Genomic DNA, 22458 nt, shown 5'->3' on the forward strand with positions numbered 1-22458 from the left:
ACACACACACACACACACACACACACACCCCCCTCCCCTCACACACACACAAACAGTTTTGGAGATACACCACTGCACACTCATGAGCCAGATGCACGTGCAGAAAAAGAAGAGTGGGTGGTTTGAAGAATGGCAAAAATAGATCAGTAGAACCCACAAGAGCATTCTGGTCCACACGAGAACTGGAAGGGAGGAAGAGGAAACAGAGAGAGAAAGAAGCGAGCCAAATACATATTCAAGAGGCCCTGCCTGCTTAGATGCTTATGTGCAGCCATTACTCCCAACATGCCAATTCAGTAGCCCTGCAACGTCAACCAGGGAGTGAGTTATACTTTCTCTCCCTCTCTCTCTTTCTCCATTCTTGATTTTCTGTTGAACTCGTTTTTTTCTTTCTTTCTTCCTTGAGTGTGAATGGGAGTATATTTAAATAATAATTGATAATATAATATAATTTTGAAACCATATTTCATATTTAATTGCACACACCGCAAGTGTTGTTCACATGTGGCCCCAGAAGTACCTTAGTTTGAAACAAAGATGTGCTGGATGAAAGGAGTGAGGAAACAGACAGAAGAAAGAGATATCAGGAAAAAAAACACGAAACCAGAAAAATGAGGACTTCAAATAAATGAGGACTTCCCCCCCCCCAAGAAGACTAGCGGCAGCAACAGGGTCCATTCCCACACAAAGGCTTCAGCATGCACCTCATCCTCCTGGCTCCTCAGAGCCCCTCCACCACTCACCACCCACCATCCCACTGGCCTTTGTGGAGAACACCGCAGCTGTCAGTCTCCCCGGATCAGTCGACCACCCTCAGCCCATCTCACCGCTTTGTGAAGAACACAAACCGACTGAAAAAACAAAAGGAGCAAAGATGCCAAATTTACTTCTGAGATGTGGAGAGAGGGAGGGTGGGGGTGAAAAAATTGCACTTTAGTTGTCTTCACTGTCACAAGGAGACAGATGCACAGAGGCAGTGACACGCCTGCGTGATAAATCATCAGAAGCCAGCCGAAAAGAGGGAGAACAAACGGCCACAACTAAAAAGAAGAAATACAACCAAAATAATAAAATGTCTTCGATAAATAACCTGCTCTGAGCCCTGGAAAAAACAGTGGGTTCATTCGGAGGACGTCTTCAGATCTTTTAACAAAAACAGTCGTTCCGTGCTGGGACTGGTCGTGACAGAACAGTGCTCGCTCAGGAGAGATGATCGTAGAGTGGAGCTGACAAAGAAATGAAACGGCACAAGAGTGCCCGTGCTGCCTGGGACAGTTTGCTATGACAAATACTAAGAGCTGAACAGGGACTAAAACAAATCCCACCATCTGTGTGTATTTTTAGACTAACAAGAATAATAAGAATATATATATATATATATACAGCCGCGGAAAAAATTAAGAGACCACTTCAAAATGATCAGTTTCTCTGGTTTTACTATTTATTGGTATGTGTTAAAGTAAAATGTACATTTTAGTTTTATTCTATAACCTACTGGCAACATTCCTACCAAATTTCAAATAAAAATATAGTCATTTAGATCATTTATTTGCAGAAAAATGACAATTGGTCAAAATAGCAGAAAAGATGCAGTGTCTTCAGATCTCGAATAATGCAAAGAAAACAAGCTCATATTCATTTTTAAACTACACAATACTAATGCTTTAACTTAGGAAGAGTTCAGAAATCAATATTTGGTGGAATAACCTTGATTTAAAATCACAACTTTCATGTGTCTTGGCATGCTCTCCACCAGTCTTTCACATTGCCGTTGGGTGACTTTATGCTACTCCTGGCGCAAGAATTCAAGCAGCTCGGCTTCTTTTCATGGCTTGTGACCATCCATCTTCCTCTTGATCACATTTCAGAGTTTTTTTAATTGGATTCAGGTCTCGAAATTGGGCTGCCCATGACAGGGTCCTGATCTGGTGATACTCCATCCACACCTTTACTGGCCTGGCTGTGTGGCATGGAGCATTGCCCTGCTGGAAAAAACACTTCTCAGAGTTGGGGAACATTGTCAGAGCAAAAGGAAGCAAGTTTTTCTTCCGGGACAACGTTGTACTTTGCCTGGCTGAGGTTTGTAAAAGACCATAAGGATTGAACCAAAGCCGACTGGAGGGTCTCCTAGTTCGTCTTCTCTGATGAGTCCAATTTCACAGTAGGTGCAAGACTCTGTGGCTTGTAGGCCTCTCCAGGTCTCCGTCTAACCATCAGACGACCATGTGTTGGGCAAAGCTGAAAATTGGACTCATCAGAGAAGACGAACTAGGAGACCCTCCAGTCCGCTTTGGTTCAATCCTTATGGTCTTTTACAAACCTCAGCCAGGCAAAGTACAACGTTGTCCCGGAAGAAAAACTTGCTTCCTTTTGCTCTGACAATGTTCCCCAACTCTGAGAAGTGTTTTTTCCAGCAGGGCAATGCTCCATGCCACACAGCCAGGCCAGTAAAGGTGTGGATGGAGTATCACCAGATCAGGACCCTGTCATGGCCAGCCCAATTTCGAGACCTGAATCCCATAAAAAAAACTCTGAAATGTGATCAAGAGGAAGATGGATGGTCACAAGCCATGAAAAGAAGCCGAGCTGCTTGAATTCTTGCGCCAGGAGTAGCATAAAGTCACCCAACGGCAATGTGAAAGACTGTTGGAGAGCATGCCAAGACACATGAAAGTTGTGATTTCAAATCAAGGTTATTCCACCAAATATTGATTTCTGAACTCTTCCTAAGTTAAAGCATTAGTATTGTGTAGTTTAAAAATGAATATGAGCTTGTTTTCTTTGCATTATTCAAGGTCTGAAGACACTGCATCTTTTTTGTTAATTTGACCAATTGTCATTTTTCTGCAAATGAATGATCTAAATGACTATATTTTTATTTGAAATTTGGTAGGAATGTTGCCAGTAGGTTATAGAATAAAACTAAAATGTACATTTTACTTTAACACATACCAATAAATAGTAAAACCAGAGAAACTGATAATTTTGAAGTGGTCTCTTAATTTTTTCCGCGGCTGTATATACAGTCATGGACGAAAATGTTGGCACCCTTGCACTTTTGTCAGATAATGCACCACTACTCCCAGAAAAGTGTTGCAATTACAAATGTTTTTGCATTTACATGTTTATTTACTTAGTTTGCATTGGAAAAACATAAAAAAATCTGAGAAATAATGCCCAATCTGACTTTATTCCACATAAAACTCAAAAAAGGGCCGGACAAAATTATTGGCACCCTCAACTTTATAATGGGGAGAACACCCTTAAAAATAAAGAAATACAAATATCTGAAATCAATTGCTTCCTGTAACCATTAATGAGGTGTCTTACACCTCTCTACTGGAATTTCGGACCACTCTTCTTTTGCCAACTGCTCCAGGTCTCTCACATTTGAAGGGTGCCTTCTGCCAACTACTGATTTGAGATCATGCCCCAGTTGTGCTATGGGATTAAGATCTGGAGTCATCTCGGACACTTCAGAACTCTCCAGTGCTTTGTCTTAATCATTTCTGGGTACTTTTTGAAGTGTGCTATGGGTCATTGTCCTGCTGGAAGACCCATGTCCTCTGACGGAGACCCAACTTTCTGACACTGGGCCCTATATTGCGCCCAAAAATGATTTGGTAGTCCTCAGATTTCCTGATGCTATGCACATAGTCAAGGCATCAGGTTCCAGAAGCAGCAAAGCAACTCCAAAACATTGGTCCAGCTCCACCATATTAGCCTGTAGGGACCGTGTTCTTTTCTTTGAAGGCCTCATTTCGTTGTCTGTAAACTACTTTACCAAAAAGTTCTACTTTGGTCTCATCTATCTACAGGACGTTCTCCCAGAATGATTTTGGCTTCCCCAAGAAAGTTTTGTCAAACTCAAGTCTGGCTTTTTTAGGTCTCTGTGTCAGCAGTGGGGTCCTCTGGGTCTCCTACCATAGCATCCCATTTCATTCAAATGGCGACGGATAGTGCAAGCTGACACCGTTGTACCCTTTGTCTGCAGGGTAGCTTGAATTTATTTGGAAGTTGTTCTAGGTTATTTATCCACCATTCAAACAATCTTTTGTTGCATTCTGTCATCAATTTTTCTCTTCCTTCCACATCCAGGGAGGTTAGTGACAATGCCATGGGCTGTAAACTTGTTGATGACACTGCGCACAGTGGACACAGGAACATTAACATCTCTGGAGATGGACTTGTAGCCTTGAGATTGTCCATGCTTTTCTACAATTTTGGTTCTCAAATCCTCAGACAATTTTTTGCTCTTCTTTCTTTTCCCCATGCTCAGCGCGGTATACACAGACACACAACACAAAGGTTGAGTCAACTTTGCTCCATTTGAACTGGTTGCAAATGTGATTTCTGTATTACCAGCATTTGTGGCTCGCCACAGATGAGTTTAAATAAAGATTAAAGGAGAATTATATGCCTAAAATACAATTATTTCTTAAAGGCACCCAGTGCAACTTTCAAGGCTTAAAAATAAACATTCAATTTCTAGTCTTTTTTACACGTAGTAAGTTTCAATAACTCCATACCATTACATACCGACATTCAAGCACCAAAGATGAGACGTCGTTGTGTGGTGAGAACTGATAGAAAATCGATAACAACAACAATCGCCGCCATTTTCTTTATTTTTTGTAACCTACAATAAATAAAGCAGGCTTCCAGTCAATGGAAAAATGGCTTCTCCCCACCGGCGATTGTTGTTGTTTATGATTTTCTATCAGTTCTCACCACACAACGACGTCTCATCTTGAATGTCGATATGTAATGGTATGGAGTTATTGCAACTTACTACGTGTAAAAAAGACTAGAAATTGAATGTTTATTTTTCATTGAATGTTTACATAAAGTTGCACTGGGTGCCTTTAAGGGTGCCAACAATTTTGTCCGGCCCTTTTTTGAGTTTTATGTGGAATAAAGTCAGATTTGGCATTATTTGTCAGATTTTTTGTGTTTTACCAATGCAAACTAAGTAAATAAACATGTGAATACAAAAGCATTTGTAATTGCAACTCTTTTCTGGGAGTAGTGGTGCATTATCTGACAGAATTGCAAGGGTGCCAACATTTTCGTCCATGACTGTATGTATATACAGCCGCGGAAAAAATTAAGAGACCACTTCAAAATTATCAGTTTCTCTGGTTTTACTATTTATTGGTATGTGTTAAAGTAAAATGTACATTTTAGTTTTATTCTATAACCTACTGGCAACATTCCTACCAAATTTCAAATAAAAATATTGTCATTTAGGTCATTTATTTGCAGAAAAATGACAATTGGTCAAAATAGCAAAATTGATGCAGTGTCTTCAGATCTCGAATAATGCAAAGAAAACAAGCTCATATTCATTTTTAAACTACACAATACTAATGCTTACACTTAGGAAGAGTTCAGAAATCAATGTTTGGTGGAATAACCTTGATTTAAAAATCACAACTTTCATGTGTCTTGGCATGCTCTCCACCAGTCTTTCACATTGCCGTTGGGTGACTTTATGCTACTCCTGGCGCAAGAATTCAAGCAGCTCGGCTTCTTTTCATGGCTTGTGACCATCCATCTTCCTCTTGATCACATTTCAGAGGTTTTTGATGGGATTCAGGTCTCGAAATTGGGCTGGCCATGACAGGGTCCTGATCTGGTGGTACTCCATCCACACCTTTACTGGCCTGGCTGTGTGGCATGGAGCATTGCCCTGCTGGAAAAAACACTTCTCAGAGTTGGGGAACATTGTCAGAGCAAAAGGAAGCAAGTTTTTCTTCCGGGACAACGTTGTACTTTGCCTGGCTGAGGTTTGTAAAAGACCATAAGGATTGAAAAAGCGGACTGGAGGTTCTTCTAAGTTCGTCTTCTCTGATGAGTCCGATTTCACAGTAGGTGCAAGACTCTCTGGCTTGTAGGCCTCTCCAGGTCTCCGTCTAACCATCAGACGACCATGTGTTGGGCAAAGCTGAAAATTGGACTCATCAGAGAAGACGAACTAGAAGACCCTCCAGTCCGCTTTTTTCAATCCTTATGGTCTTTTACAAACCTCAGCCAGGCAAAGTACAACGTTGTCCCGGAAGAAAAACTTGCTTCCTTTAGCTCTGACAATGTTCCCCAACTCTGAGAAATGGTTTTTCCAGCAGGGCAATGCTCCATGCCACACAGCCAGGCCAGTAAAGGTGTGGATGGAGTACCACCAGATCAGGACCCTGTCATGGCCAGCCCAATTTCGAGACCTGAATCCCATCAAAAACCTCTGAAATGTGATCAAGAGGAAGATGGATGGTCACAAGCCATGAAAAGAAGCCGAGCTGCTTGAATTCTTGCACCAGGAGTAGCATAAAGTCACCCAACGGCAATGTGAAAGACTGGTGGAGAGCATGCCAAGACACATGAAAGTTGTGATTTTAAATCAAGGTTTTTCCACCAAATATTGATTTCTGAACTCTTCCTAAGTGTAAGCATTAGTATTGTGTAGTTTAAAATGAATATGAGCTTGTTTTCTTTGCATTATTCGAGATCTGAAGACACTGCATCTTTTTTGCTATTTTGACCAATTGTCATTTTTCTGCAAATAAATGATCTAAATGACAATATTTTTATTTGAAATTTGGTAGGAATGTTGCCAGTAGGTTATAGAATAAAACTAAAATGTACATTTTACTTTAACACATACCAATAAATAGTAAAACCAGAGAAACTGATAATTTTGAAGTGGTCTCTTAATTTTTTCCGCGGCTGTATATATATGTATGTGTGTGTGTGTGTTTTGAATATATATATATATACATATGGAATATAAGTGGGATGTGCCATTTCTATGGTGACACTTGCCTGCTTATGTAAGCTTTCCCTCAGAGCAAGAGATGTTTATTTGAGCTTAGCTGGTGGCATCTCAAACTGAGATGACATCGAGAGTCAACTGCGTCCACTGCTCTGTGTAGGGACTTATATCCGAGATCCGCATCCTTGCGCGTGTGGCCTCAGTCTCATTCCTAGGCATGGCGTGGTCACTGAGAGCTGAAGGAATAGAAGAGCGCACCAGTGAGTGCATAAGTGAGTGCCTAAAGACTTCCAGCTCTTCCATTTACAGCACTGTATTTTAATATGTTCCCTGCTGTGCTGGGGACTCGGTGATAAATGTCGCTGTAAATCCCAGCAGACAAGCAGCTCTTGTGTGACTTCTTGTTTCGTTTGTGCAAAATCAAACTGTAGAACAAAACGAGGCGAAAAAAAAATAAAGAGGGCTAAAAAATAAGAACCCCGACCTTACTAAATGAAACTCCATCCGTTTATCTTTGTCATCTTTAAGCAGAATAAATGTACCAATTAATGAAGTGACAGCATGATAAGGAGGAGTTCTATCTTCGATAATGAAATAATTCTCCCCTGTTAATTCCTTGCTGGAGGCAGCGTGGCGCAGCAACTCACTTGTGTGAAGGTGTCTCCATCATCTCGTCTAATTGTCATGCAAATTTGTCTCTCAAATCCAAGTTTGTTATTGCTTCTCCTTAAGGGCATGATGTAATCAAAAATAAACATCCTAACATTACATAGTTGGTGTTCGGGAGGGCATTGTGACCTAATATTTAAGCTGTGGTTTCAAACTTGAGTGTTTGAGTTTCAGTGAAGAGTTCGTGTCTGTGTGTTTTGTTTGAGTGTCAATATGTGTTTGTGTGTGTGTGTTTGAGAGAGAGAGAGAGAGAGAGAGAGAGAGAGAGAGAGAGAGAGTGATTGTTAGGAACTGAGGTGCTTCTTGTGATTTATAACACTAAGAGGCAGAAATCAATACCAAGGTACCCAATTATTAATGAAGCCAATATACAGAGGGCAGGTTGGGGGGGTGAGGCAGTGCTGTGTGTCTGTGGATTTGAATGCAAGATCTGTGATTATCATCCATACAAATGCAATCTGGTGCCTTTCCTGAGGCTGAAATAGCTTCCGCTTCACTGTGCCTGGCTTCGTGATGGAGCTGATGAAGAGAACAAGCACTCTGTCAGGAAGAAAGTCAACGCTCTTTGTCATCTCATAGAGTATCTATTCTTCCGTTCTCTTGGCCTCTGTGATGGCTGTATGCGTGTGTGAGAGAGAGAGTGATAACGAGACAGAGCGAGAGAGCGAGAGAGAGAGAGAGTGAGAGAGAGAGAGAGAGAGAGAGAGAGAGAGAGAGAGAGAGAGAGAGAGCGAGAGAGAGAGAGAGAGGGAGAGATTCGGTTGGGTGGAAGCAGCTGTAAGGAAGCAGTGGACATCCATGCTGCTTTTTTCTGGTTCATTCTCGTAAACGTTTTCCCTCACAAAAGAAGGCAAACCACCAGGGGATATTCAGTGTTGATGTTTTTCACGTGTAAAGTTTCTTACAGGGCCATGCATCTTGTAAACTCTGTGGTATTGCGTTGTCCTTGGGATATTCATTATGCTTGTACATTTTGTGTGCAGATTATCGATTGTCAGTTTGTGGGACTTGAGATAAATCCATGGTGATGCCATGAGATGTGTGCTATTAATAGATGCTGTGACTGCTCAGGGTTCATTATTATTGCGCGCGCTATTTGGCACTGTGCTGTGCTATGCTGTGCTGTGCATGGAGCATGAGAGGTGAAGGAGTGTGTAAGCGAATGTGATGGGACCATTGTGATCGTGATGTGGTTAACGAGAGGCGTGCGTACAGAGCCCCCCATCTCTGCCTCGGATCATGTTCACCCAGCATGCCGAAGCCTAGATGTTAGAAGCTCGAGCTTGTATACTGCTGCTGCTCCCAGGGCTCAGGTCCTCTGCCTCTCACTGTTCTCCACCCCAGGCCTCTGTGCTCAGGTTTTAGATTTTTTTTGGGGGGGGGTGGGGCGGTGTCTCACAAGGCCCAACGGAAGGTCTTCTGCATTATTTATCCCCATCCTCCCTCCCTTTCTTTACCCTCTTCTCTTCTCTTCTCTCTGCTTCCTCTCTCCTCCCCTAGCTTTGCCTAGCGTGCGCGGTTGTTCTCTTGCGTCGGCTCCCGAGAGAGCAGGCAGTCTAAGAAGACCTCGGGCTCTGCATCGCATTCCACTCTCGCTGGCTGCCGTGACTTTGCCTTTGCCCCCAAACTTTGACAGATCAGCCCAGCAGGGTGCAGCGCAGCAGGGGGTTGGGGCAGGGGGTGTGATGGGGGTGGGGAGATAGTCAGGCACAGGAGTTTAGTGCGGTTTCAGCTTCACTGTTTGGGTAACTGCACCATATTACACACACACACACACACAAACACCCTTACATACAAACGCACAGACACATATCCCTCCCAACACACTGATGAAATGATGGTCATATTTCCCCGCACTGGTGACTTCATATTGAGCTCACGGCCCTGCGTGACTTCTGAAAGCCCTGCTGTGTCGGTGCTATGCAGAGCTGCTTTTAGGCGAATCAACGTGAGTTCACCTTTTTTTTACTTTTACAAAGCACTTCCCCTTGCTCACTTACCTTATCTCCTCTTTCCACAGTCTCTTGCAGCCCTCAGAGCTGCGGTACTGACTTGACCCATGGTTTGTGCAGTTCTGTGCAGTGGAGAACTGCAACCTGCTTTAGCAGCTTTGGCATGAAGCTAGACCACACACACAGGCATTATCACAAACACACACACAGCAGGCAGGGTGAGTAATCTACTGAAGGGCCTACTATAGAAGCAGCATGATCACTGCCAGAACTAGCATACTGTTTGAGAAACTTGTGCATTTGTGTGTAGGTGTCTGCCCTGATAAGTGGTGACCCCCTTATCTGTGTGTGTGTGTGTGTGTGTGTGTGAATATATATATATATATATAGACAGATATACCCTCAAATATGAGAGGTTTTCTGTCCAGAGAAGGGCATGTTTTCCATAACACACACACATTTTCCCTCTTGTTTGTTGTTGAGTGCTGTGTACGGGCCGTGTCCTCAGCCCAATCCCTGCAGGTGTGTGAGGAGGAGCAGAGAGGGGTCGTGCCTGTGGAGTCGTACCCGCAGTGTGACACAGCCAGCCATGTAATGGGAAACGCAGGAGGTGAAGGCCTGTGTGACCTCCCCCCCTTCCCCATCTCCTCCTCTCCTCTCTTTCATTTAGTCTTTCTGTTATGTGTGTATTCACACTGCGTTCACCTTCCCTCTCTCTTGCGCTCTCTCTTTTTTTTGGCCTCAGGTTAAAAGGCCCTTGTTCACACTGAGAAATATACTTTCATCTTGGACTTTGCCAAACTAAGAATTCTTTTCAATTCTTTATGAAGGACAGCTTTTAGTTTTCCTGTGCTGACTCTACCCATCTGTGCCTTTCACACAGCTCACCCGTGAGGGAGCTACACACACCTCTTACTCACACTCACGTACGTTAAACCTACTCTCTAAAGACTTTAATAAATGTTCCCTGTGGGAAAGCTAGTATCAAACTCCTGACAGATTCAGCCTGATTTAGAAGGCCAGCTCTAGCACTTCCTGTTGAGGAGAGGAGGATAGAGAAAGGGAGAGAGAGAGAGAGAGATTGTCAATAGAATGTTGGCGGAATTATCACAATTGCAGGTCTTGTCTGGTCACAACTCAAAAATGTTCAACACGGTCGTGTTTCCTCAAGGATTTCTGAGACACAATTTAACGAAAATGTTCACGCGATGCAGTGGAGTAAATGTCACAGAGATTTTTCATTTAATCAATTTTTAATGTAAACAGCAGATTGATGGACTCAGCCAATAACAATGGGTGAAAATAAAATTCTACAAGTAATAACCATAATATTTTTTTTCAATTAAATTAAATAGGAATTTCCAAAAGGTGTCATGGTCCCAGGATGAAAACAAATCTAAAATACCTAAAAAAACGAAATAAATGTCTTCCCTTTACTGACAAATGTACATACATACGATGACCCCCCATAACACTGACTACTTGGCAGCTTCACAACCATTACAGAAGAGTCAGACCAGCTTACAAAATCACACGAGTGGAAAGCTCGGTATTGCTCTGGAACGATCCAGCAGTCTTTGCCATGAACCAGTATGCATGACCAGGAACAGGAGAAAGACACCGTGAGACAAAAAAAAAGAAAAACAGGAAAAAGAATGAAAGAAAAAGGAAAGCAAGCAGATTGGGCAAGAATGATTAAGCACTGTAGGTGTAGTCATGACGACGTGTTGATATACGGTTGTAAAGGAGGCAGTGCTCAGTGACCACAGCCCGGTTAATAACAGTCTACAGGTACGTGAAAGCAGAGGAGGAACAAAACAAAAAAAGAGACACCAGATAATACAACACTCTTTCCCTTCTTACACTTCCCTTCACCCCATCCTTCACCCCCCCCCCCCCCCCCCCCCCCCCAAACCCTCTTCTCATACCCTTTCCAGACTTTAGCTGCCACTTGTGTGGGATGGGTGGCGTATTGGTGACCAACAGTTCAGTAGCAGTTTCCCTACCACACCACTTCACCTACACACTCTCCCTCACCGCAATGCCAGTGAGGACCCTAGGGTTACAACAGCCTAAGAACGACATGAAAGCTTAACTGGGAAACACCATGACTGAGCTCAAGAATACAGCATTTCTATGAGAACTGGGCGACTTTCTCAGAAGACCCTGGGTGTATCTGTGGGGACGAAGGAGGAACAAGTGAGGACAGGGAGCATTGGAGGGGGAGGTTGGATGGATGGATGGAGTCAGGTGTTGGTTGGTGTCTCCTCCATTGTCGCGTGTGGCATTAGTGGCAGGTTCCCCAAGGCTGAGTTCGTATTTATGGTCAAAAGTCAGTGCACCTATTGAGAAGCTTGCTTTTCTTTTTTTTAAAGACAGCTTTAGCGAAGAAAAAAGTGAAATCTTTTTTTTTTCATTTTCCATTGCAACAGTTTGTCTTAAAGTTTTTTTTTCATTTAAAACTTCCAGTAACAATTTTTTTCAGAGAGAAAAAAAAAGGAAATATTGGTCCAGTGGGTATTTGTTCTGTGTTCAGTTACAGTCATAGACAAAGTCATAGTTGCTAGGCTCCTTGGGAATGGGGGGCGGAGCCTCTGGGATCTGGATGTTCTCCAGGTCCAGGAGGCGGAGTTTCATCTCCATGTTGAGGAGGGTGTCCAGGTCGCTCTTGGTAAACTCGCTGGTCATCTCCTTCCCTAGCAGGGCATTCAGCCCATCAGTCCACACACAGTACTGCAAGACAAGCAGGAGGAAAAGATTTTCATAAATATTTACATAGAGATAGATTGATAGATAGATAGATAGATAGATAGATAGATTTAGCATATTAGCAAGTAGAAAGCCATGATTCATTTTGAAGGCCCGTTGCACTGAAGGCCTGACTCTGCCTCCAACTTACCTCGTGTTTGTCAGGGGCAATGAAGTTTAAGTACTCATCGGACTCGTAGAGGACGGAGAAGGCCAGCTCTAGCACTTCCTGTTGAGGAGAGGGGGATAGAGAAAGGGAGAGAGAGAGATTGTCAATAGAACGTTAATGAGTCAGCTGTGTCTGTGTTCCTCCCTCCCGCCAAGCTGCCTGCCACCCTTCTCCCCCTGCACAGATTTGCAGAGCAGATGGCTGGCTGTCGCGCGCTCAACGCTCCTCTGCCGGGCTCAAGGGGACGGTGATGGGACAGGACAGCAGGCCTGGGGGACAGCAACAGCCCCAGACTTCAGGACTAACTCGGTTCTTTGACAGGCCAGGGAAAAGCACGCGGAACAGTTCTGTCAGAGGACACCGTACACAAGCTAAGACTGAGGCAGTGCACAGTTTTCCTAAAGGAGCTATAATTGTGCTGTTGCCTGTAGTAAAACATGTCCCATTGACACACTGACAATGTGACAAAAGCAGAGCTAAGAGCCATGTCTAAGTTACGTCGTAGATGCACTTCCATTTCTTTACGATAACATCCATACATTTATTGATGATGGACTACGCATGACTACACATCCACTGCATCTGCTCACTTCCCCTTTACTGACTCATCCTGCTCTTGTCCAAGTACTGCACTTCACTTTCTCCTTCATACCAGTGCATTTAAAAGGTGCGTTGTGTTCTCCTGAACAAAAAGGCCATCCTGTAAATACAATTCTAATTCAATTCTAAGATCATCCTCCTCACATTCGCTCTGATGACCCTATCTATTCACATCTATCTATTCACGTCACCTCGGTTGACTTTCACTTCCCTTCCTCCATCCCTGATGAAAAGAAAGACTGAATAAAACAGGCCGTGCCTTATGGACCAGCTGTAGTGGCGTTGTCACGGGCAGCAGTGAAGCTGGCACATGTGAGGGTCCCTGTGGACCCGGGCTGAGGCACCGCTCCAGACGGCTGGACCTTCCCCTTCGTCCTCTGCCATGAGCGATGGTGCCGCTGGCTGCCCGCGCGTCGGCACATTTCCAACCGCTGCCCCGAAAACATTTAAAAAAGAAAGACCGATCGAGGACGCATGCCAGGCCGCCAAGCCCTCCATGTCGTCTTTCCATGTCAGCCTCCTTCTCCTTCAGCCCGTCGTTTCTTCCGTTTTATCGGCAAACTAATAAAAGTCGGCCAGGAGAAGTAAGGCGCAGCGGTCTTTTATCTTCCCCTCTATATTTACCCCCTACCCCTCATCCGTCAACATCTGAGCTCTGAGGCGAAGCGCTACAGAGGGGATTTGTGGCTTTGAAGCGCCGCTAAAACCACAGGGAGGCAACTCCTTACCACCACCAAAAAACAACAACTTCCGTGGAAATTGTTGACAAACAAGATAAAAACATAGGCGGAGAAGAACACACTGCCTAGGAAATGACTGACTGATGTCAATTGATTCATTGAAACCCACTGCTGTCTAGCCTCAAACCATTCGCTCCATCCCACTTCCTCTTTGCAGTCACGGGCACCATGGCAACGGGTAAGATAGCATCCTGTTGTGTGTTTGTTGGGGGAGAGGTATGTGTGCATGTAGGGGGGGGGGGGGTGGGGGGGGGGGTGGGGGGGGTGGGGGTGGTGTTACTCGTGAGGGAGACAGACAAGGGATGATTGGAGCTGATGTTCCTGTCAGGAGAACATCAACGCTGGAGGACACCTTTGTCTGGAGGTGGCACACACACACACACACACACACACATCAGAGACAATGATCACATACCTTGTTCTGCTTGAGAGCTCCTTTCTCCTTCATGTGAGGGCAGTCCTTGCCTGTGACGACAGCTTTGATGTCAGCCACGGGTACTGCAAAGGAAGAGAGACAAGAGCAGAGTAGTTACACAGATTAACCATCACATACAGAAACAGTCACAGACAGTCACAGACACACACACACACACACACACACACACACACATACACACACACACACACACACACACACACACACACACACACACAGAGAGACATTACCCTTCTGAGACCAACATTACCGAGCATCACAGAGATCATTGCTCTATGGTGAGGGCAAAGGCTATGTATTGAATGCAAACAGAGGGAGTGTGTGTGTGGCAGGCAGGCAGGGACACTTACGCTTCTCCTGCAGCGAATCATGGGGCACCTCTCCCTGGGGGCTCTCCTCCAGATCACCATAGTGCAGGACTTTATGATTAGGAGACAGGCGACAGTACCAGAACTTATCTACAGAGAGACACAGAAGCAAGAGGACGAAGACAGTTATAACAAAGTCAGAATGCAAACCCACATAAATCAGCTGTACCCAGTAACTCGGTTATACATAGAGCAGAACTCAATGATTTAGTTGGCGATACTACTATTAGATGACAAACTTGCTCCCATTCCTCAAAAACAGCCCAGTCACTTCTGTGTCCCCGTCTTAGAAACTAAGGCTGCCGTGTCTGGGCCCACGTCTCAGGGCCCCCGTGCTGCCTGCTGGCGTGCCACTACAGGGGGCTCAGGCCTGGCACCGTACCACACTGCACAACACAGCACAGCACAGCACAGCACAGCACAGCACAGCACAGAGCAGACCGGGCCAGGCCAGGCCCTAGAGCCTTGGCTGGCATGCCCTGTACACAAGCGACCGATCCAATACATAATTGTTGAAAATAGATGCCTGGCAGCACAGCGTGTGTGTTTGTGTGTGTGTGTGTGTGTGTGTGTGTGTGTGTGTGTGTGTGTGTGTGTGTGTGTGAGAGAGAGAGAGAGAGAGAGCGAGAGAAAGTGATAAGTTATTATATGTACATATGGGACAGTATAACGGCCAAAAAAAGATGGCATGACAGACGCAGCGAGGAGAAGGATGGAAGAAAGCATTAAATAAAGGACGATTTTAAACAGAAATAACAAGTGACAGACTGACGGAGTATTTTGTTGGGGGGGGGGGGGGGGGGGGGGGAGCGGTTGGTGTAATGAGACAGCTTGTTCATTAGCCACTAGTCCTCCCGCCACAGCCGAATGAGGCTGGTTTATTTACCAAACGGACGTGCTCGTGCCGAAGCGCTCTGCCCAGCTCTGCAGCCCCACCATCTGTACATGCCGTTCACAGCCTCGCACACATCGCTAGAATGAATCATTAAACACACGCCACACATGCGCATGCACACACACACACACACACACACGACCGCTGCACACATTACTGCCCATCAGGAACCGCTCATCGAAAGACCGCTCTATGCTCTCATGCTTTTACATTCATCTCCACCTTCTTTTTGATGGAGGCGTTCGGGGAACTTCCATGATAGCAAAAATGAGTTACCTTACCAGGCCAAGCGGGTCAGGGGAATGACGTGGGGGTGACGGATGAATATTTGATGAGCAGAGATAATTGGATAGGACCGAGTGGCGGCTCCTCGGGCAAGGCCACTTTACAAAATGGCTGCCTGCAAGCTAGCCGTTAGCCAGCCGCTGGCCGGTGCCTCTGTGATTGGCCCCAAGGCACTCCAGCAACATTGTAGCTGCTCCAGACAGGGGACTGCCCAGAGCTACAGGCTCCCACAGGCTAGACAGCCTAGAAAAATGGCCTGCCTGATTCTGGGCAGTACTTGATACATTTAATCATTTGGGCCCTGGTTGAGTTAAACCTACAGCTTACAGGTACAAAAAAAAGTGTGCCTGTTTTTGCAAAAAAACAAACCCGCAGAAAACAGGGGACATAGCAACACCCTAGGTTTTAGAGAGATTTTGGGAAAATGTGCCCTTCATTCAAGTGTCACAAATTTCACCTGAAAATCTCCTTCGGATAATAATACATGATATGTATGGTCCAAATACACAAACATACCCTTAAGTCTAAGGACTAGTAAGTCTGTGCGAATTGGCTTGATGCATATTTATGATCTTAAGTGAGTCCAGAGTGATGTGCAGGTTCATGACTTACTTACATACACACACACACACACACACACACACACACACACACACACACACACGTCTGTGTGGATGTCTGACGTTGTGCTAGGATGGAAGTAAGTATGGGCATTTATTTTTTCACACTCATGACAGCACTGAGGACGGTCCACAGAAACAGCAAAAAAAGCGAGAGCAATTCACAGGCACGTGACCCGCATCTTGGATGCCCACACAGCGATGACTTACCCGAGCATCGAGACCTCACGGAACTAGAGGCTGACAGTGTGTCATCTCAAACTGATGCTGCTGCTTTGGAAGGAAGAGCCAAGCTCACACATTCACTCAGTGAGAAATCAGCACGGGAGAGGAGAGGAGCAGTTACAGACAATTAAAAAAGGAAAGTTTTTCATTTTAAAGCTTTTCAAGAACTGTGAGCCCCTTAGCAAGCAATATCATCCAGAGGACACCAGCTGCCGTCTCCACATGGCTGGAACTGATCCACAGTCAGTGTGAATAGGAATCGAGTGACTAATAAAGTACGGGGGAGATACGCGTTCCTCAGCCGCCGTCGTAGTCGGAGATATTTAAAGCATATCAGCTGTAAAAACAGGCAAGGAGACTATGGTATATCAACACGCGTGAGCCTTCGCCGAGCGTCCGTAAACAGAGAGGCGCGTGGTGTGGCGCTGTAACAAGCTGCCATGTCTGGATGTATCACCACACATCCACGCACACACACCAAAATAAAAGCAAAACGCAAAAACAACACGCACACTTTGCCCAACACACCCTCCTCCCCCATATTCACTGATGCTTGACAGTGTGAGTCTGTGTGTGTGTGTATGTGTGTGTTTGTGTGTGTGTGTATGTGAGTGTGTGTGAGCCTCTGCAGTTTGTGTCTGTGTGTCTGTGTGTCTGTGTGTCTGTGTGTCTGTGTGTCTGTGTGTCTGTGTGTCTGTGTGTCTGTGTGTCTGTGTGTCTGTGTGTCTGTGTGTCTGTGTGTCTGTGTCTGTGTCTGTGTCTGTGTCTGTGTCTGTGTCTGTGTCTGTGTCTGTGTCTGTGTCTGTGTCTGTGTCTGTGTCTGTGTCTGTGTCTGTGTCTGTGTCTGTGTGTATGTGAGTGTGTGCCTCTGCAGTGTGAGTGCACCACTGACTGAACAAACAATCCTCTCAAAATGCCATTCGAGGCCATTCCACTTGGCGCTTCAAGCAGGCTGGCTACTCGCTTCCAGCCTTATAGCCAATTCATTACCTCATTTGACTTACAAGACTGGAGATTTGAGATTAGACAATTGCTTTTGATTTTGAAGTGGGCGATTCCCCCCCCCCCCCCCCCCATGTCCTTCATCACCATGAAAAAGCGCAGAGAAGGCAACGTGTCAGTTTTGATTTCACTCAACTCGGCTAGCTTTTAAGATGGTAATGATGATACACGATAAGCTTCTGGAAAATGGTTTGATGCTCGTACGGGCAAACGCACTAAACTGAAAATATGGAGGGCGAAAGAGCGAGGTGGCAAAAGAATGAGACATACATTTTCGAAAGGACGCATTATAGGGAAAGAATGAAGAATGACTGACTTGGAATTGGAATTCATGTTACTTCAACAGGAGAGAAAGGGAATGAAAAAGAGAGGAGTTCGCATAGGAGGAAAAGCATAAAGTAGAAAGAGAGAGAGAGAGAAAGAGAGAAAGAGAGAAAGTACAGGAAGGGAATAAAAAAAAGAGACGTTTGGGTCCTTGAATGATTTAATCCTGTCCTGACTCGGAGGGGAGAGCAGCTAGCTGAGATAGCAGAGCAGCTATCTCTCCCTGTCCGCCTGTCGTCTGTCCTCTCTCCCCTCCGCTTGTGTTAAAGAGGATATGAGGCCACGCCTGCCCCCCCAAAAGACTCCCGCACAAACCTGTTAAAGCTTCACCCTCTATCCATCCAGCCACTCCTGAATGTCATCATGCCCCACACTCAGAGAAGGGCACTTTAAACATTCACCGACTCCTCTACACCCCCCCCCCCACCCACCCACCCCCTCAACCTCCTCCTCTGGCTAGGCTTAATAATAGAAGCCATAAAGAGAGCTACTGCGCGCCGCATCAATTTTAAAAGCCTGTTATTCAGCGGAACAGCGAAAGCCTTTTGCTTTCACAGCGAAGGACACTCGTGCAACGCAGAATGGAACAGTAGCCCCAAGCTTGCGCAATCTCTTCAACCCCTCGTTCGCCCATAATTGTCGTCTGGACGTGACAGAGGCCGACGACCCTCCTTGTGCCTCGCCATCGCTTCAAGGCAACAGCCGCACAATCAGAGGCTTTGTGACGGTTCCCTTCACTGTGAAAGAGTCACAGCCTGGCTGACGTTCTGTTACTTCTGTTCTGTTCTGTTCGCTGACAAGAAGAGAGGAGAGGCAATGCTTTCAGAAGATGGGGGAATAGAATTAAGCCCTCCACCCCTCCTCCACCCCCTCCCATTACTGGGATCGATTCACGTGCTTCAGAGCAACGAAAGCCCGTTGGAGGCCTCTACAGAAAGAAAGAGCAAGAGAAAGGGAGTGAAAGAGATAGAGAGAGAGAGAGCGAGAGAGTGAGAGAGACAGAGCTTGGCTGAACAAAGATGTGTGCACCATTCTGAAGAGGCTTAGTCTGTGCACCCATAAAGACACGAGACAGGAAGATGGAAGAAGCCATCTTTGCAATTAGGGAGCCCAGAGCCGTAAGAGCAGCGCTCCGCTAGCTGTGCTACCTCAGCGGGCTAACAAAGACGGATCTATAAAGAGAAAGACAGAGGCAGAGGCTGGAGAAAGTGAAGGGCGGAAAATAGACAAAGAGTGAGGGAAGTAGTGAGGAGAAGAGAGTGCTGTGAGACGGAGATGAGCAAACGAACAGTGTAGCAGAGTAAGAGGCACACACAAGGCGAGGTGATGAGAATACAGAAAGAGTGTTGGAGAAAGTGAGAGGGGGCAAGCATTGAGAAAGGGAAACAGAGGAAAGAAAGGGAAAAATACCCAGTGGGATAGAATGGGAGAGAAAGAGGTGGGGAGAGAGGGGGGGATGGAGATAATGAGGAGGAGGAGGTGGAGAGGGGAGGGAGCGAGGGACACACAGAGACTGTAAGAGGGATGGAGGGAGAGAGAGCGTGAGAGAGGGATGGAGCTGTATGCGTACCTTGCCTCCTGCGGCTGCTGATCTTCCTGAAGCAGGTGCCGTCACATAGGCGGTTGAGGCGCTGCTGCTTGATCAGCTCCATGATCTCCGGCTGGATCTTCTCCCGGAGTTCACTGCACATGGAGACAAAAGGTGAGATGGTCACTCTCTCTCTCGGACACACTCACACACACACACTCACACACACACACACACACACACACACACACACACACACACACACACACACACACAGACACACAGGCACACAGACACACAGGCACACAGACACACAGACACACAGACACACAGACACACAGACCCAAACACACACACACAGTACTCTCCCTCTACTCCTCCCTTTCACAAGCGCAAAGGTACACAGAGATATGCACACCTCTTTGCATTCACCGCAGTGCATTCTGCCCCCCAGCACGGACAAAACTAATTTCATCTCTGAATACATTATGGCATTACAGTACTTCTTCTTCCTACCGTTATTTGTATTCTGTTCATGCAGGAAGCTGGACTTGAAACTTCAAGTGAACATGGTGTTCTCAAACATACAGACCCACTGAAGCTGAGCACAGCAGGAAGTCCTAAATGATCTTAGCGCTAAAGTTTTTATCTTGACATGTGGGCAGACCAACTGTCTCTTGTTGTCAAGTAACACTAAGATAAGCACAATGACATGCGTGCATAATATATGCACATACATATGTACATATACATATGTATATTTGTATCTGAATGCATCAATATATGTATGTGTGCAATGATGCTTGTAGGGGCTCTTCTAAAGCTGAATTATGCATAGCCTTCCTAACAAGTCACGGCTGGGTAACAGCGTTTCGGTCATTAATGGGCATCGCATGAAAGCTGACACTCCCATAAAACCCCTTTCATCTTTCCGGAGTCTTCTATTGCTCATCTCTTTCTGCTTCCTTATCCCCACATCGTTAATGAGAGCGCGGGGAAAGGCTCGTTTCACGTATCACGCGACGTCCTCATTAAACGCTGCAATTCGCGTCAGGATTTTTGGAGCTTTAGCGGGCCGCTCTGTTTTTTTTTTCTTCTTCTTCTCTCGTATCGTCATACGCCATCACTGGGAAGCGAGTTAGAAAATGACAGCCGCTGACTGTTCTTTAAAATATCATTATATCAAATGGGGCACTTCCTCTCATAACATCCAGCCCCTATAAAACGGATACAAGTGCTATCTAATTTTTCCTGGGGGGGGACAATTTCCCCATAAATGAGGCACGCTTTTCCCATTTCACACTAAGTACATCATTCATCGTCTTGAAGGACATCGTTTACTGAAGGTCAGACATGGCTTTGAAATGTCACATCCAAAATACCAAATGATCTAAAAAGGTTGGGTATTGATTATCTTTGATGGGTTGCGTATTGTAAATCTGAGAGTCGTAGCGCTTCCCTTGATGTCCAGTGGGTATCTCTGAGGGCTGTAAGTAAGCGAGTAAGTGCTTAAATGATTACCCCTGAGCCGTAGAGTCTGGAGAAGACATCCCAATAACCCAGCTGGAGTAATAGTAATGGAGACTCCTCTTAGTGTAATGTGACTGGGGTAGTTGAGGAAGCAGGAGTGGGCAACGCAATTTGGAGCAAGGGGGGGTATTTTAGTTTATTGCCCATCTCCATCTCCATATCCATCTCTAGTCAGGAGCAGAGGGATGCAGGTGCAGTGTGAGGATATGTGCTGATCTGAAGAGGCACACCTTTCCCGCTCAGCCTGCTGAGGCCCACTGGCTCCATTTTACGCTGCGTTTGGAAGAGTTAGGCGAAATGTGCTCCAAGGTGTGCCACTGCTAGGGTTGGATAGCCAATGGGAGATAGCTGCTGACTATCCAATGGGAGATAGCTGCTAGGGTCGGATAGCCAATGGGAGATAGCTGCTGACTATCCAACAGGGGGTTTAGCCCCAGGCTGGTTTGGACGCGGCTGAATAAAATCATTCCTCTCTTACTAACCAGATGGTAGCGGGCAGGAATGGAGTTGTTCCAGATTCATCGACTGTGGGAGAGAGTGCTATATACTTTCATGTATGGGAATTGAGGTTGATGCAGAGCCATAAATACAGAATGTATACATTACAATACATGGGAACCAAGAAGATGTATGTACACTGATATGCTTTGTTTTGAGAGAACATGTTTAAAAAATGACAAGGTATGTATGTGTTAGTGTGTGTGTTTGATGTGCGCGCATCTGTGTGTCTGTGTGTGTGTGTGCTGGTGTGTGTGTGTGTGTGCTTGCGTGCGTGTGTCTCTGTGTGTGTGTGTTTATGTGTGTGTGTGTCTGTCTGTGTGTTTGTGTGTGTCCATGTGTCTGCGTGTGCATCTGTGTGAGTGTGTGTGCTTGCGTGTGTGTGTGACTTACAGGATGGGCCGCGACTGGAAGTCCTCCTGGTTCATCCTCTCGGATTGGCGGATCTTGAGGATCTCGGTGTAGCTGAGGTTTTGTAGACGGGTCTTGAACTGGTCCAGGGAGTTAGGCTTGACCGTCAGCGCTCGCATAATCTGCTCTCTCACCACCTGCATCACCTTTGACAGAGACAGAGGGAGGGAGGGAGGACAGAAAGAAATGCGAGGGCTCAGAGCCTGCTTTCTAATAACTACAATCTGCCTCAACGAATGGCATGCTGACATGATTGATGAAGGCCTGGGCCGACTATGGTAATCATGTAAGTCAATATCACTCTCTCTTTATCCCTCCAGGAGCTACAGGTGCTCAGTTCCTCTCCTATTTCCTGTCCCCAGCCAAGCCTCCCCCTCACAACAGCTTCTCTTCTCTCCAGCACAGCATCATTCTTTCATACGCTCGTCTGTTCCTTCCATTCACTCGTTCCTGTTTTCTATATTCATTTCGTTCATTTAGTTGTTTTTAGGTTTTTTTCCCACTCAGTGAATACTTTCACCTACACACAAACTGACTGCGAAGTTTCTGTCAGCTTTCATTTCGCTGAGAGACACTCCTCAGCATTGCTTAGCAACCACAGGCCACAGTGTTGATATTATAATGAGCTGTTTGGATGTCAACATAGCCAAATACATTTTACAATGGGAAATATCACTCTTTGCAGATACACT

At 45.6% G+C, this 22458-nt stretch overlaps 1 protein-coding gene across 2 annotated transcripts in view; it reads right to left on the bottom strand.

Moving 5' to 3' along the window:
* Positions 1-11307: 11307 nt before the first annotated feature.
* The window catches only part of elmo1 (engulfment and cell motility 1 (ced-12 homolog, C. elegans)), a 63702-nt gene continuing 52551 nt past the window's right edge, over positions 11308-22458 (bottom strand). For both annotated transcript variants that reach the window (XM_080837927.1, XM_080837928.1), the window contains 6 exons: positions 21749-21912; positions 19370-19482; positions 14431-14538; positions 14060-14142; positions 12287-12364; positions 11308-12120 (listed from right to left, as the gene is read on the bottom strand). In XM_080837927.1, the coding sequence (XP_080694053.1) occupies positions 11920-12120; positions 12287-12364; positions 14060-14142; positions 14431-14538; positions 19370-19482; positions 21749-21912 (747 nt within the window). In that variant the 3' untranslated portion in view covers positions 11308-11919. The remainder of the gene's footprint in view (positions 12121-12286; positions 12365-14059; positions 14143-14430; positions 14539-19369; positions 19483-21748; positions 21913-22458) is intronic.

Source organism: Sprattus sprattus, assembly GCF_963457725.1.
Source record: "Sprattus sprattus genome assembly, chromosome: 4".
Classification (NCBI taxonomy): domain Eukaryota; kingdom Metazoa; phylum Chordata; class Actinopteri; order Clupeiformes; family Clupeidae; genus Sprattus; species Sprattus sprattus.